Below are 13,221 nucleotides of genomic sequence, written 5' to 3' on the forward strand. Positions count from 1 at the left end.
CGCCCCCAATCCTCTGCTTGCCCCTAGATTGCACGGGCCCTTTCTTCCGCATCGCAGCCCGTTGTTTGGAGAGGGTAATCACCCAATGCATTTAATGCATCTAGGAGCTACGGTGTATTGGTCAGGGTTAGCCGACCCTGATAACCTCCGACGAAATCCATTATTATATTCTTTAGTCAAGTAAAATGATATTAAAAAGAAGTAATGTTAGTGTATTTTTGATCCCAATGACCCTAATAAATTAAAATTTCTAGCTCCACCCCTATATATATAAGGCCCATCAGTGCGTGTCCCTCAGCTCATCGCTCCCTTTCTCTTCTTCACCCCTCCTCCCCCTGTACAGCGGCAGCCATGGCCATGGCCGCCCAAAGGCGAAAGCTAGCTAGCTAGCTAGGCACTATAGCCTTTGTATATATATAGGCATATAGCCATGGATGCATGGCCTTCGCCGGACTCTCGCCGGCGGCCTAGCATTGGGACCGGAGGCCATGGTGCAGCCAAGGATGACTTGCCGATCGATTGATCCATGGCGATGAAGAAGCTTGGCGCCGTCGATCCATGGATGGATGGATCGATCGGCGAGTTGTCCTTGGCTACGTCTTGGCCCCTGCTCCTCTTGTAAGGCCGGCCTGTGGCGACCAATCGACGACGACGACGCAACTTAGTTAGTTAGCTATTTAGCTTATTTCTTTTGACCAAAGAGATAGCTCCCGTGCCACGATTAAATTAATTAACCAGCATGGTTGCAAGCTTTCTGCCTCATATTTCCGCTTCTGTTTATGTTTATAAACTAAAATTTTAATTTTACAACATTAAATTTAGAGTTAATTTTAAAGTTTTGCACCGATATTTAATTTTCAGTTTTAGCTTTTAGATAACTGGAAATAGGCTATATAAAAGTTTTTTTTTCAAAAATTATTTTTCGTTTACAAATATACGATTTGACCTTTTCCATATAAAAGACAAACAATAATCACCTATTTCATTAATATTGCAGTGAAAACTGGTCAGTTAGCTTGTTGTTAACTCCCTACTAACATTTCAGATAAGCCTGGGTCACTTCGATCCACTGCACACGCGTTGATTACTATTTTGTTAATTAATCTTGTTCTCTTTGACTTTGATTTGATAGGCACATATATATGTCTCTGCCTTGTTTTAGTGTTTTGTATCAATCAAGAGAGATCTCTGTCAGTCAGCTTTCTCATCAGGGCTTCTCACGCCGGTCAATTAATATATCGATCAAGATAAGATATGCAGTGTCCGTGTGACGTCGATTGTGTCGTCGATCTTATCTGAACATACACATATATCGATCGATCGATCAGCGGCGATCGAGCACGCACGAACGTCCAGTTCAGATGAGATTACAGTAGCTCGCAGAAGAAACTATTTTGATTCTGTGTCTGTCTGAAACTGACAGCCCAGCTATTATCACTGTGTATATATTCCAGTATGCGTTTTGATCATGAAAATTTCCAACTTGCAGGTTGCAAATTGCACTGGCGTTGCGCCGCTGGCCGCATGGACCACGGTCGATCGATCGGTCGAGATCGTGATACAATGTATGATACTGACGAAAAAAAAAAGGGTGTTTAGATGCATGCATGCTGCATGCATGAGTTCGTGTTTTTGGAAGAGAATCCCGACATGGCGACTGACTGGAGTAACTGGGCTATATATAATTTTTTCCTGAAATGTTTATAGCTACAGTATGTACAGGTGTAATTAAAATTTGAGATATATTGGAATGCATGATATGGAATGGCCTACGATATCAGTATAATGAAGAGGAATATTAACAACGGGGTAGGTTGGGGTTGGGTTGGTCATGACCTGGACCTCGACCCCGACCGGAGGCCTGCGGGTTGTCAGGTGGACGACACGGCGTGGTGGCGGGCGACGCAAAGATGAGCGTGGATCCATCGGCCGGTGCAGAGCCGAGGATCCATGACGGCGGTCGCATGACTGCGTGAGTGGAAGGAGAGGGGAAAACTATGGTCATTTAGGTTTGAGAGTTTATACACGATGCTCTAATAATTAGGTGGTTGGGCCGATTGATTTTAAAAAAACAAAAATTTAGTGGGCACGAGAGAAAAACTTTTTCGTCCCCTGCCCCGTATTATTTTGATGGTGCTCACTGGCTTGCTACATATAGTGTGAAGAGGCACTACGAAGCAGTGTAGTAGACGATTATTGTCATTAGAGTATTTTATGTCATATACTCTCTCATTTTTTTTATCAGACAATATTTCTTTATTTGATGTGATTGACTTTTGCCTTACGTTTGATCGTTTGCCTTATTTTATAAATTTACATACTTATTAATTAATTTATTGTGAATTAATTTATTACTAAAATCACTTTAAATATGACTTATAGTTTTACATATTTGCATAAAATTTAAATAATATGAAATATCAACCGTATATCTAAAAATCAACTGCGTCAAATAAAAAATCAAGGAAATATAACACACATATTTTAAATAGATTTCTATTACTAATAACAATAGTAAAATAGTATTAATAGCATCAAGCTGTCTATGATTGGTAATCTTTACTTTTATTTTCTTTGCTCCGCATCTATAAAATTTCAGTGCCATCTACTAGCTTCCTCCTCCCATAATAACACCATTTACCATTATTCCAAAATACTATTAATCCTTCATATATTTTTTCATATCAACCAATCATTATCGTCTAACTTCTCTTTAATTAATTTGCCGTTTCCGGGTAAAGACCGGCAACAACTACCCTTATCTACCCTGAAAAACCATGCATACATATCGTCTAACGTCTCTCTCAATTTAATTTGTTCTGTTCATTCTCGCAGGTCCGTCGCCGTCGTATATGTGAAGGATGTATAAGGAAAAGCATATATATTCATCTAGACGAAAAAAATAATCCAAGTTATTTCTACTGCCATAGAAGCCTAGTTTAAAATTGTAAAAAATTTAATACTATCAAAGGTGAAGGAATCAATTAAAACCCTGTCTCTTATGTAGAAAAAATTGTACCCGTTGATTTTTTTATATACGTTTGGCTTTTTATCTTATTAATTTTTTTAAAATATATAAAGCTATATATGCATAAAAATGTATTTAACAATAAATAAAATAATTAATAATTATGTATTTTTTTAATAAAGAAATAGTCAAACCTATATAAAAAAAATCAGGGTGGGCCTCATCGGTGTGTACCCTACGGAGATCTTGGCCCAACAAAGCGTTGATCCTTTTTAAACCCAAAGGCCCAAGAAAGTGCTGCGCGTGGAACCGCGCGCCTCGAACGCACGAGCTCCGAACCGCCTCGCCGCCGGCCACTGCGGCGGCCGCACCACGCCGCATGCCGCCGGCGCCTCTGCCACCGGAGCTCCACCGGGTGCTCTCCCTGCTCCCCCGCCTCGCCTCCCGGCGCCACCTCCTCCAGGCGCACGCGCACCTCCTCCCCCGCGGCGGCCACCGCCACGCGCGCCTCGTCTCCGCGCTCCTCCTCGCCTCCCTCCGCCTCCCGCTCCGGGACCACGCGGTCGCGCTCGCGCGACGCGTCCACCCCTCGGTGTCCGTCAGGGCCGCCGCGCGCCTCCGGGGCGGAGGAGTCGGGCTCGTCCCGCAGCTTCACTCCCTGCTCCTCCGCGCGGGCCTCGCCGCCGACCCGCACGCCGCGGCCAGCCTCATCCAGGCCTACTGTTGCCTCGGAGGGGTTGGCTCCGCTCGGAGGGTGTTCGATGAGACGGCTGCCTCCGGGGACGTCGTTTCCTGGAACGTCATGATCGATGGGTATGTGAAGTCTGGTGACCTGGCTCGTGCGCGTGAACTGTTCGATGTTATGCCGGAGAGGAACGTGGTATCGTGGACGACGGTGATCGGGGCATACGCGCAGATGAAGCAGCCGGAGGAGGCAATCGAGGTGTTCCGAAGGATGCAGGTGGAGGGGATCGAACCAGATGGGGTGGCACTGCTGTCGGTGCTCTCAGCATGCGGCGATCTGGGCATGGTTGATTTAGGGGAATGGGTGCACATGTTTGTGCTGCGGCAGAGGTTATGCCGGGAGATAAAGCTGATGAATGCAATCATCGACATGTATGTGAAATGTGGGAGTGTCAAGAAAGCGGTGGAAGTGTTTGAGGGCATGGAACAGAAGAGTATAGTTACTTGGACTACGATGATTGCTGGATTTGCATTGCACGGCCTTGGTTTGGAAGCTGTGGGGTTATTTCGCCGGATGGAGAGGGAGAATGTGTCACCAAATGATGTCACTTTTCTCGCAGTCCTATCTGCATGTAGCCACGTTGGACTGATTGATTTGGGCCGCTGGTACTTCAGAACTATGGTGTCTCAGTACAAGATTAAGCCACGAGTTGAGCATTATGGATGCATGATTGATCTACTTGGCCGTGCAGGTTGTTTGATGGAAGCTCGTGGTTTAGTTCATGACATGCCTTTCAAGGCAAATGCAGCAATATGGGGAGCTCTTCTTGCTGCTGCTCGCACACATGGTGATGCAAAGCTTGGAGAACAAGCCTTGTTACATCTAATTGAGCTCGAGCCTCATAACAGTGGGAATTATATTCTTCTATCTAACATCTATGCAGAACAGGAGAGGTGGGATGCTGTGAGAGAACTTCGAGTATCAATGAGAGATAGAGGATTAAGGAATGTGCCAGGGGCAAGTTCTATTGATGTTGATGGCATGGTTCATGAGTTCACTTCCAGAGATGGATCTCATCCTTCCTTGCATAAGATGTGTGAAGTTCTTCGTGCAATCAATACTAACATAAAATCTGTTGGTCAGATCACGGTGCTCCCTGAAAGTCTGCATAACGTTGAAGAAGGGTAAGATGCATATAATCTAGTAAAAGCATTGTTCCATCACATGCCAACTTGCCAACTGTGCACAATTGAAGTTCTGGTGAGATTGATGGCAGTTCACAAGTCCTACTATTCACCCCATCCTTCCTTCCAGTCAGACTCAAGAAGACTGATACAGAAAGTACCTGATGCTATGCTTTATACTGAATCAATTTATTCTGCAAAACAAAAGTGAAAGCAATTGGCAATTCCTTGATGGTAAAATGGATTCGATGGTTATGCTCAATATTCCAGGAAGTACTTATTTGTATTGGAGAAGGACAGAATTCTTTGGTACACTCAGAAAGAGTCGTATCTGTATTGTGTAATAACTGATAAGTGAACATAGCTGGAAATTTACAAATGGTTTTAAGGGAGTAGTTGTTGGCCAAGTGATTGCATGTGTGAGGTTGAAACTCAAGAGCTGATTCTTGTTGACTAGTTTTTTCATGAGGTTTAGTCTTCTTAGGATCAAAGTTGACCAAGCCTTTGTTCTTCAGTTCAAGGTACAGGCAACATCTAAACAGAAGTTTTTTTTTTTTATGTTGACTGACTATTTGTTTCATCAGATTTCTCCTTTGGCAACATATGTAGAATAAACATGCCATTCACTTTTCAACTCTATCTCAAACAAATATTCTAGCGTCGTGATTTAAATTACTCTTTAAACAAGTAATTATTGCACACATTACTGAGACATTTATCTTGTTTTAGGTGTGCACAGAGGCAAATAAGTTGAGATGCTTTAGAACTATAAAACGATTCTTTCTCAGAGTTAGTTCAGTGCAATATAATAGTATAATATAACAAACTAACAATTATTGTGTGATAGAATGGTTTGTCAATTTTCTTGTATGATCATTCCTTCATATTTACTCAAATGCACCTTTTTTTTTGGTTTTCTGAAAGAATTCATCTGAAATCAAAGGAACTCTCTTATCATCAGATCAGCAGTTCACCTGCCATTGTGGTAACTGGCAGGACACATTTCATTGCAGGCTCGTTGTACAATATACACCGAGAGCATTTCTTTCATGTAGTAGCCACTCTTAGAATTGAATACTATATCTTAAAGTGATGAGATTCTAATTAATTTAGAGCGTCAAACTCTGAAAGAAGCCGTGCTCTAGTCCAATGCTAAGAGTTCCCAGTCCTAGAAGAGCACCAATCCATGCTGTCTGAAGAGCTTGAAAGAACTTTGTCAACTTCCCTGCAGTGAAGGATCAACAAGTAATATAAAGCTTACTGAACAAGAAACACATTGCAGACAGACAGACAGAAGTCCCAAGTTGGTAAATGGTAATATTTGTTTGCTAGTTGTGCAGTCTGTTCAAAAATGATAATACCAAAACTGAGAAATTATTGTTATTGTCTTTTACTGAGGTATTTTTGGCTAAAAATTACAGATGTCCATGTTATTGTTGAAGTCTCCATGTTGTCAACTGAAATTTAGAAACTTCAGTTTCTATGTAGTGAAGTTTACTTTCAAAGTTTCAATATTTATTCTAGTTTAACTCTAGAAATAAATTATACTGGCAAATTATCCGTGCGTTGCAATAGATTTCAAAATATATATCTTAAGTTATTAACTTGAAAATTATATATTTTTTAGAAAAAAACATATCGATAAATATATCTGGTGCCATGAACTTTTCTACATCTATATATGCATATTCTAAAATGTTTTGTCGCTAAGCATTCTCTTACTGTGGTTTCAATTTTAGGAGTAACTTTAAAAACTCCAGATGGTACTGGCCTACTGGCAGTATGTTATGCATAAATTATCCTGGATGCTCATTCTCCGGTGTAGGATAGAAAAATACCTATTTTGTGTTTCTCATCCTGTAACCTGTGTGATCTAGAGTCCTTATCTGGCTTCTCTAGCATACAGTCTTCCAGTTCTTCCTGTAATGACTTTCTGGGCCTCCCATGGTACACAAGATTTTCGTTTTTATGTCCCTTCACTTCATTGTTGATGTAAAATTCTTTAATTGGTGGAGTGCAGAATTCCTGTGCTGCGAATTGATTAAGAGCCTTGGCTTGCTTCATATCCTCTACATAGTCTGTTGAGGGTTGAAGAGTTAGGTAAATTCCTTTGTCCTTTACCTGGCTACCAGCTTTAGTGCATGCCATAGTAATTGGTGAAGGGATACTAGAAACATAGATAACATCTTCAGTTACTATTGGAATATCTAGCTCCAGTTTACTTCGACATGTGTTGATCTTCTCAATGATTTGTTGGTGGAGCCAATTTTCAATGTCCACAATTCCCTTTTCTTCGATTTTGTTCTTCACATCTCTAGATTCTGCAAGCTGATAATCTGTGTAGCAAGTCACTTGATCATGTAAAGATTTATCATGTTCTGAGAAAATCACTTGTTTAATCTCGTATTCTGATGCATCCTGGCTACATTCAGTTCCATCTCGTATGCTTGGTGTCCAATTCATGTCACTTGTCATGGACATACTGCATTCTGATTGCCAAGGTGCAGCATTTCCTGGGATTGTTACTGACTCAGCATAAACTGAGGATGGCCGCCTCCTTGGTGGTACCGGTGGTTTTTTCCTGTTAGTAACATGAATGCAATTATTTAAGCCTATCCTGTGCTGGCTAGAAGCAGTTGGCTTCATGAACCTTGGTAGCCTGGAAGAGACTTCTCTGCGATTCTTTGAACTCCTCACATTACTTGATGCATCTGTTTTCAATTCTTCCATGAATAGATGCGACATGTCGAAATTAGAATCAATAGTTGGCTGAGATCCTGTCAACTGCTCCATACTCTCCTCGAGATTCTTAATTTTTCTTCTGATTTCTTCACATTCATGTTCCAAATCATTGACCTTCAGTCCTAAATCTATTAATAGTGTTTCCTTCCTTGCTTTCACCTCCTGTTTGAGATCAAAATATGTTCTATAGTCATTAGTCAAGTGAGTTAAAATTTACATAATTTTTTTTTACAAGTGTGCATGAATGCAGATACCATGTTCTGTAAAAAAACAAACTGAGTATTAATTACTCTTGGCTGATGAAACAGATCTCAACTTTTTCATAACAATGATCTTGTTTTTCAAGTTGTCCTTTTGCCAATTGAAATGTGAGTATTAACTATCTTATTATCTTAATTTATGTTTGGCTTATGCTATTTTTAATAGGTTAAATAGTCATCTGGTAGTGATAGTTCTTGCATATGCGCTCATTATAATGGTAAGAGCAAAATCTTACTGGTGGTTCTTCACTTTCCAGGCGAATGCTTCTTACTCTTGTTGCAAAACCCAAGGTGCAAATTGTCTCACATAAATCACCCTCATTGGGGCTGACATGGACAAGCATCACTGTTTTGGACTCACATCCTGTCAACATGAATATGTCAAGGTAAGTTGTGAGAAATATGGGTTTGCAAAACAAATGAGCCACAAATGTTGTTCTGACTTTTGAAATAGCTAGCAATAGACTAATTTACCTAGAGAATCTCTCAGTACTTGTGTAAGCTTACTATTTCTGCAAATTTCAAATGCTGAAATGTTATTGTTATGTCATATTTTTCTGATGAAATGGCAGTCATGTACCAATTTCCATACAGTAGTGTATTATGAATTTCATTTACCTGTAAGGGACATGGGGTTTTTTAGTCTGTAGTGCATCAATCACATCTCCTAGAGCTGACAAAGACAAATTTATGGCTTTCCCTTCCTTGAGCCTTTTCCCAGTTGCTTTTGTCTTTACAAGTCTTTCACTCCCACCTAGATCAATCATCCACAACTTGCTCGTAGCTTTTCTCCTCTCAGTTGCATTCAAGCAAGTCAATGAGATGCGAATCAAACTGTTTCACAAATGAACAAATAAATTTACAAGGCTTTAGTAAAGTGATTATTCCATGGTTATCTATCTAAAAACAACCATTTTAATCATCCAATATGTTTTTGTAAACATTTGCCATGTAACTTTTGCTGAATCCTCTTTCAATCAGGTGCACCCATGGTTGATATTCAAATTGTTATAGATAAAAGAAATGCTCTTCTTCAATAAAATGAAAAAATACCAGTGAGATCTGCTTGATGTAGAATTTGCCATGGTGGAAGCTGTTGATCTAAGACGAGTCCCCACTTCATACAATCTTTTCACTTCTTCAAAACTATTGACAGTAACTGCTACTAGGTCTTCAATCTCAATGCCACCATCAGGGCCTGATTTAATGGAGAGGCTGAATGCGAAGATACATTAAAGAATAGTTTAGTTCAATAGATGCAAAGTTTATATTTGTGCGCAGATATATATGGAAGCGAGTTAACCTTTTACCATCCAAAAAGTTCAGGAACAACCTAAAGCAATTCACAAGTTAATAACTGTAGGACTATCTTTCCTTTATTGACAGGAAAGGGTTATCTTCCCATATAGATCCTTATTAAACATTCAATATTGGGTTCTACAAAATGATAGACCACATCGATTCATTGGGAGGACACATAGATTATACTACATCATTGTAGCATTCTGTCAGATTTGCCAACAGGGACTGAATAATTTTTAGAAAGAAAAGCTAGTAAATTTTTAATATTTTCATATGATATGTGATATATCTTCAATTCTTCATAGAGTTGTAGGAAGCCATGTTACGTGAAGTCAAGAATATGTCACACTTTTTCCTTCTCTCTTTTTTCTATAATTGGAAAGGACGCTTGTGTATCAACATTGTGATCTACCCTGCTTGTATATCAACATTGTGCCATGCCCTGCTTGTATATCAAGATAAGTGATTCTGACAGCCTCGTATCAGTGGTGGCCACATGGAAATCCAAAATTTCAAAATATCGTCAAGTCAATAGTGCAAGCCTAAGTAACATCAGGTAGAAAACAAGGGCAGATGTAAGTCCAAAAATGCATCAAACTGTATTAGCATCTGTCTGGTACTCTGGTAGCACATTCATGAAATATGCTATATCCAGAATACATTTTTAGTTTCTTTGGGATTCAACATAATTTTACAACAGACATGCATGACACATTGACATTTGTAGTGCTTCATTGCTGTTACCATGACTGCAACATCATAGTCAGAACCTGGCTCCAATATACATTTCATTTTATTTATTATGCATGGGAAGTTCAGAACTGACATATTCGAGTACTTTAATTTCCTTTTCTTATTTTATTTTTATCATTATTTATTTTGCACAAAGTATCCTCCTTTTGAACAAATATAGAAAATTACCTTGATACATTCTTAAGCCCATTACTCTTGCTTCTTGGGGCCAGCAGATCTCGTATGTTCCCCATATATATCTCAAGCATACTGAAAGTGAAGAGAAACCTGTTGCTGCACTCCGAAGCTCGATTAAACAATGTTTGAATCCCACGTGGTATGACACCCAGATTTGTAGGCTTCCCCTCCTAATTCATATGGTAATGGACTGTAAGTAAAACATTTGAATCCTCAGTTGGTTTGGGGTGTTTATACTTTTCATTTATCCTTTTGTGCATGTAGGGATGGAGGGGATAGGAGCGATCAATGAGGAATCTTACCATTGTATAAGTTTTTCCACTACCTGTTTGACCATAGGCAAATATGCAAACATTGTAGCCATCTAAAGCAGATTTAATCACTGGTTCAACTTCGGAAAATACATCACCTGGAAAAGCATACTATTATAACTTGATTTTCATTCAAAAAAAATTCTTGAGAATGTGCAACTTGTATTAAGTATTGGTCTGATTCAATACCTTGTGTTGAGAGCGGGTTGAAAACCTTATCAAACTTGTATTGCTTTCTCTTGGTTTCAGCAACTTGGAGGAAAATGCTACTCTCATCCAGAGTGAACAGATTTCTCGAACTGTAAGTTTCTTCATGGTGAAAAGGCCTTATACGGCAAAATACCCGTATATTCCCTGTGGAACAAAGGCATGCTAGTCAACATGTAGCAGCACCTGTTGTCTTTGTTGAAACTTACAAAACCAAGCAAGATTTTTGCAGATAGAAAGTTCAAGAAGAAAGCTCAACCTTTCAAATCCAAATAGTTATTTAGTGCCTCTCTCCTGTGCAGTGTTATCTGCTTTAGTTGAGCATTCAGTGAAACCAGTTCATCTGTCGTAAGCAAACAAAAGCCAAGAAATTCTCAGAAATGCTTAGAGCTTTTGAGGGCAAGATTAGAAGTGCATACCTTGAATCTTTTCAACTTTATTCTCTGATTCTGTATTGTCATCACCAATATTTTCAGTCTTCTCGACCACCACTTTCATTCGTGGTAACCCATCAATGATGTGAGACACTGATTCAATCCAACTAGGTGTGAGGTGCTTGTTGAACCCCATGAGGGATGACAGAGTATCTGGAAGATTCCGCATGGTTCTTGCTGGTTGCACATCCATGTATAGTACGCCAATTGTTGCCAAGATTCAGTGCTGCTGATCTCTATCCTACTGATCTTATTTGCTTCTTTGCTGGTGATTCCACCTGCTGTTGTGGAATGAGATTGTAGATCAATCAGAAAAAAAAGGTTTGTTGAAGTCTTAGTCAGGGATGAATCAAACTGGACTACTTCAGCAGCCTATTCTGACCACATGTAGTTGATAATCAAGGGTTTTGCTATGATTTTCTAATCAATATCTGACCAAGTGTTTTGTGGCAGTTAGACTTGAGAAGGATATAAAAAGAATGACTCGAAGACTGTATCCATAAGGACAAGGAGATATTTGGAGTTCGTACCTGCACAGTATTCACTTCCATACTTAGTGAAATGTCTACGGGCTGCAAGAGCAAGGAGAATGTTGGATGTGGGAGTTGCCTTTGGAGAACCCATACATTGCTTAAATCCTTCTTGGAGTTCCAAGGTCTCTATCACTTCTCAAGAAAAGGTCAGTTCTACTTCAAGATCTCCAACCACTGCATTTCCTAGGTTAGATAAAACAGAAACGATCATGAAACAAGATAAAGGAAATAATGCATTGCTTGTTCTTGCAGGGTAATTGAAGTGTGAAATAAGGCTTGAAAGTATTGGAAAAGAAGAAACTCTACCATACCTCGAGTCCTCAGCTAGCTCTTTTCACCTTCAAGACACAGGTTTTGTGCTCTATATATATCAGCATGTCACCATCAAGGGTGAGAGTGCCAACCGACACACCTAATCAGAGAAAATCTAGATCAGAATATGCAAGTACCTCAGTTTGTTTCAGCATTTGGAATCTTGACAGTAGAATCCACCATAGTTGCTACCTCCAAAACTGTTCTTATAACTGCTGATCAAACAGAGACCTTGGAATACCTAGCAATGGAGCTTGCTATTTCAGATATGCCATCTATACATACCGAAGGAAGCTGACAAAGCAAAGCATATGCTCCATGCTTGGGATTCTTTGGTCAAGGGAGCTCAAGCTCAGTCAGAACCACAACAGCTGTAACTCCCTTAGTGTATTTTGTCTGTCACAGGGACACAGAGTGAAGGAGGGAGTAGTGGTGATGGTGATTAAGTATGGCAGAGCTCATGATAGATTATATTCCGTGGCACATGGCGACAACATTTAATGGGTGGATGTGAGCTTGGCTAATGAAACCATTCTCGTTCTGCTGTCATAAAAATGCTCACCTACCATGTGCCATGCTGAACTTTTCAGTGAACCAACAGGTGGGACTGTGCCTGAAAATGTTGGATTCTAATCCATCTTGTGACCATCGCTCAAAACAAAAGGCGATACTGTTTTTTCAGTGGTTTCTTACCGACAGACACTGTTCCAGTTAGTTTTGCTCTTGTAATATTTCTTTATCTAACCAGCATGGTGATGTCAGCAGATCAACTAGTGCTGTACATTCTGTTGTATTGATTCGTTCATGTGATGATCCCTGCAGCCTTTGCAGATGTCCAGGTATCCTCACGATAAATGTATTTAGAAGTCTGTAGCTCTTGCCTGATCCTTTTTTATTTGGTGGTTACATATAGTACATCCAAAGTAATATAATAGGCACTCTTATATTTCCTGGTGGTGATTATAGTCTTGCACTCTTATGGACCAAAGGGTTGTAGGGTTGAACTGAACTTTCTTTGTTTCAAGCTAGTACTTTTTATGTGTAAATAGGTGTCCGCAGATAAAATAAAATTTCTTCCAGAAATGCATTTGTTATTTACAAGACAATCCAGTTTGGCATTTAAGCAAGGGACGCATGATTGGATTGATAAGTGGATCTCAACAGGTAAGTTTCACCAGTGAGGCAGTGACCAACTGTGGACTAATAAAATCATGGACCCATCGGCCTTTTGTAGGGATATGGCTTGTCTCTATTTTAGGGGGTGTTTAGATTGAGAAAATTTTTAGGAGAAGTATCACGTTAAATGTTTGATCGGATATCGGAAGGAGTTTTCGGACATGAATAAAAAAACGA

At 39.9% G+C, this 13,221-nt stretch overlaps 2 protein-coding genes across 4 annotated transcripts; one reads left to right on the forward strand and one right to left on the reverse strand.

The window, feature by feature from the left end:
- Positions 1-3,282: 3,282 nt before the first annotated feature.
- LOC102718321 (pentatricopeptide repeat-containing protein At5g56310) lies at positions 3,283-10,420 on the forward strand. Of its 2 annotated transcripts, XR_005811391.1 has the most exons (4): positions 6,058-6,151; positions 8,097-8,225; positions 10,110-10,253; positions 10,336-10,420. XR_005811391.1 is itself a non-coding variant. In XM_015832615.2 (2 exons), exon 1 carries the CDS (start codon positions 3,348-3,350, stop codon positions 4,839-4,841), a length of 1,494 nt encoding a protein of 497 aa, XP_015688101.2. In that variant the 5' UTR covers positions 3,283-3,347; the 3' UTR covers positions 4,842-5,358; positions 8,097-8,163. The 2 variants fall into 2 exon arrangements, 1 of the variants encoding a protein (XP_015688101.2); XM_015832615.2 differs by lacking the exons at positions 6,058-6,151; positions 10,110-10,253; positions 10,336-10,420 and adding an exon at positions 3,283-5,358 and having other exon boundaries at positions 8,097-8,163.
- Positions 5,465-11,640, reverse strand: LOC102722710 (kinesin-like protein KIN-14B). Of its 2 annotated transcripts, none has more exons than XM_006643954.3 (12): positions 11,554-11,640; positions 11,009-11,304; positions 10,849-10,932; positions 10,572-10,736; positions 10,374-10,480; positions 10,063-10,241; positions 8,893-9,054; positions 8,458-8,673; positions 8,314-8,351; positions 8,076-8,203; positions 6,676-7,741; positions 5,465-6,062 (listed from the first exon to the last, which is right to left on the reverse strand). In XM_006643954.3, the coding sequence occupies exons 2-12, from the start codon at positions 11,214-11,216 to the stop codon at positions 5,947-5,949; spliced, it is 2,469 nt and encodes an 822-aa protein (XP_006644017.1). In that variant the 5' UTR covers positions 11,217-11,304; positions 11,554-11,640; the 3' UTR covers positions 5,465-5,946. The 2 variants fall into 2 exon arrangements, with proteins under 2 accessions (XP_006644017.1, XP_015688099.1); XM_015832613.2 differs by having other exon boundaries at positions 11,009-11,301; positions 11,554-11,616.
- Positions 11,641-13,221: the final 1,581 nt, after the last annotated feature.

Source organism: Oryza brachyantha, chromosome 1 (genome assembly GCF_000231095.2).
Source record: "Oryza brachyantha chromosome 1, ObraRS2, whole genome shotgun sequence".
NCBI classification, from domain to species: domain Eukaryota; kingdom Viridiplantae; phylum Streptophyta; class Magnoliopsida; order Poales; family Poaceae; genus Oryza; species Oryza brachyantha.

Bases quoted from the DNA above. Each gene is read 5' to 3' on its own strand.
- LOC102718321 (XM_015832615.2), top strand. From the start codon at position 3,348: ATGCCGCCGGCGCCTCTGCCACCGGAGCTCCACCGGGTGCTCTCCCTG.
- LOC102722710 (XM_006643954.3), bottom strand. From the start codon at position 11,216: ATGGATGTGCAACCAGCAAGAACCATGCGGAATCTTCCAGATACTCTG. The intron at 10,481-10,571 runs GTATTGAATCAG...ATGCTTTTCCAG, and splicing joins CAACCCGCTCTCAACACAAG to GTGATGTATTTTCCGAAGTT. The intron at 8,204-8,313 runs GTAAATTAGTCT...TCATGTTGACAG, and splicing joins AGTACTGAGAGATTCTCTAG to GATGTGAGTCCAAAACAGTG.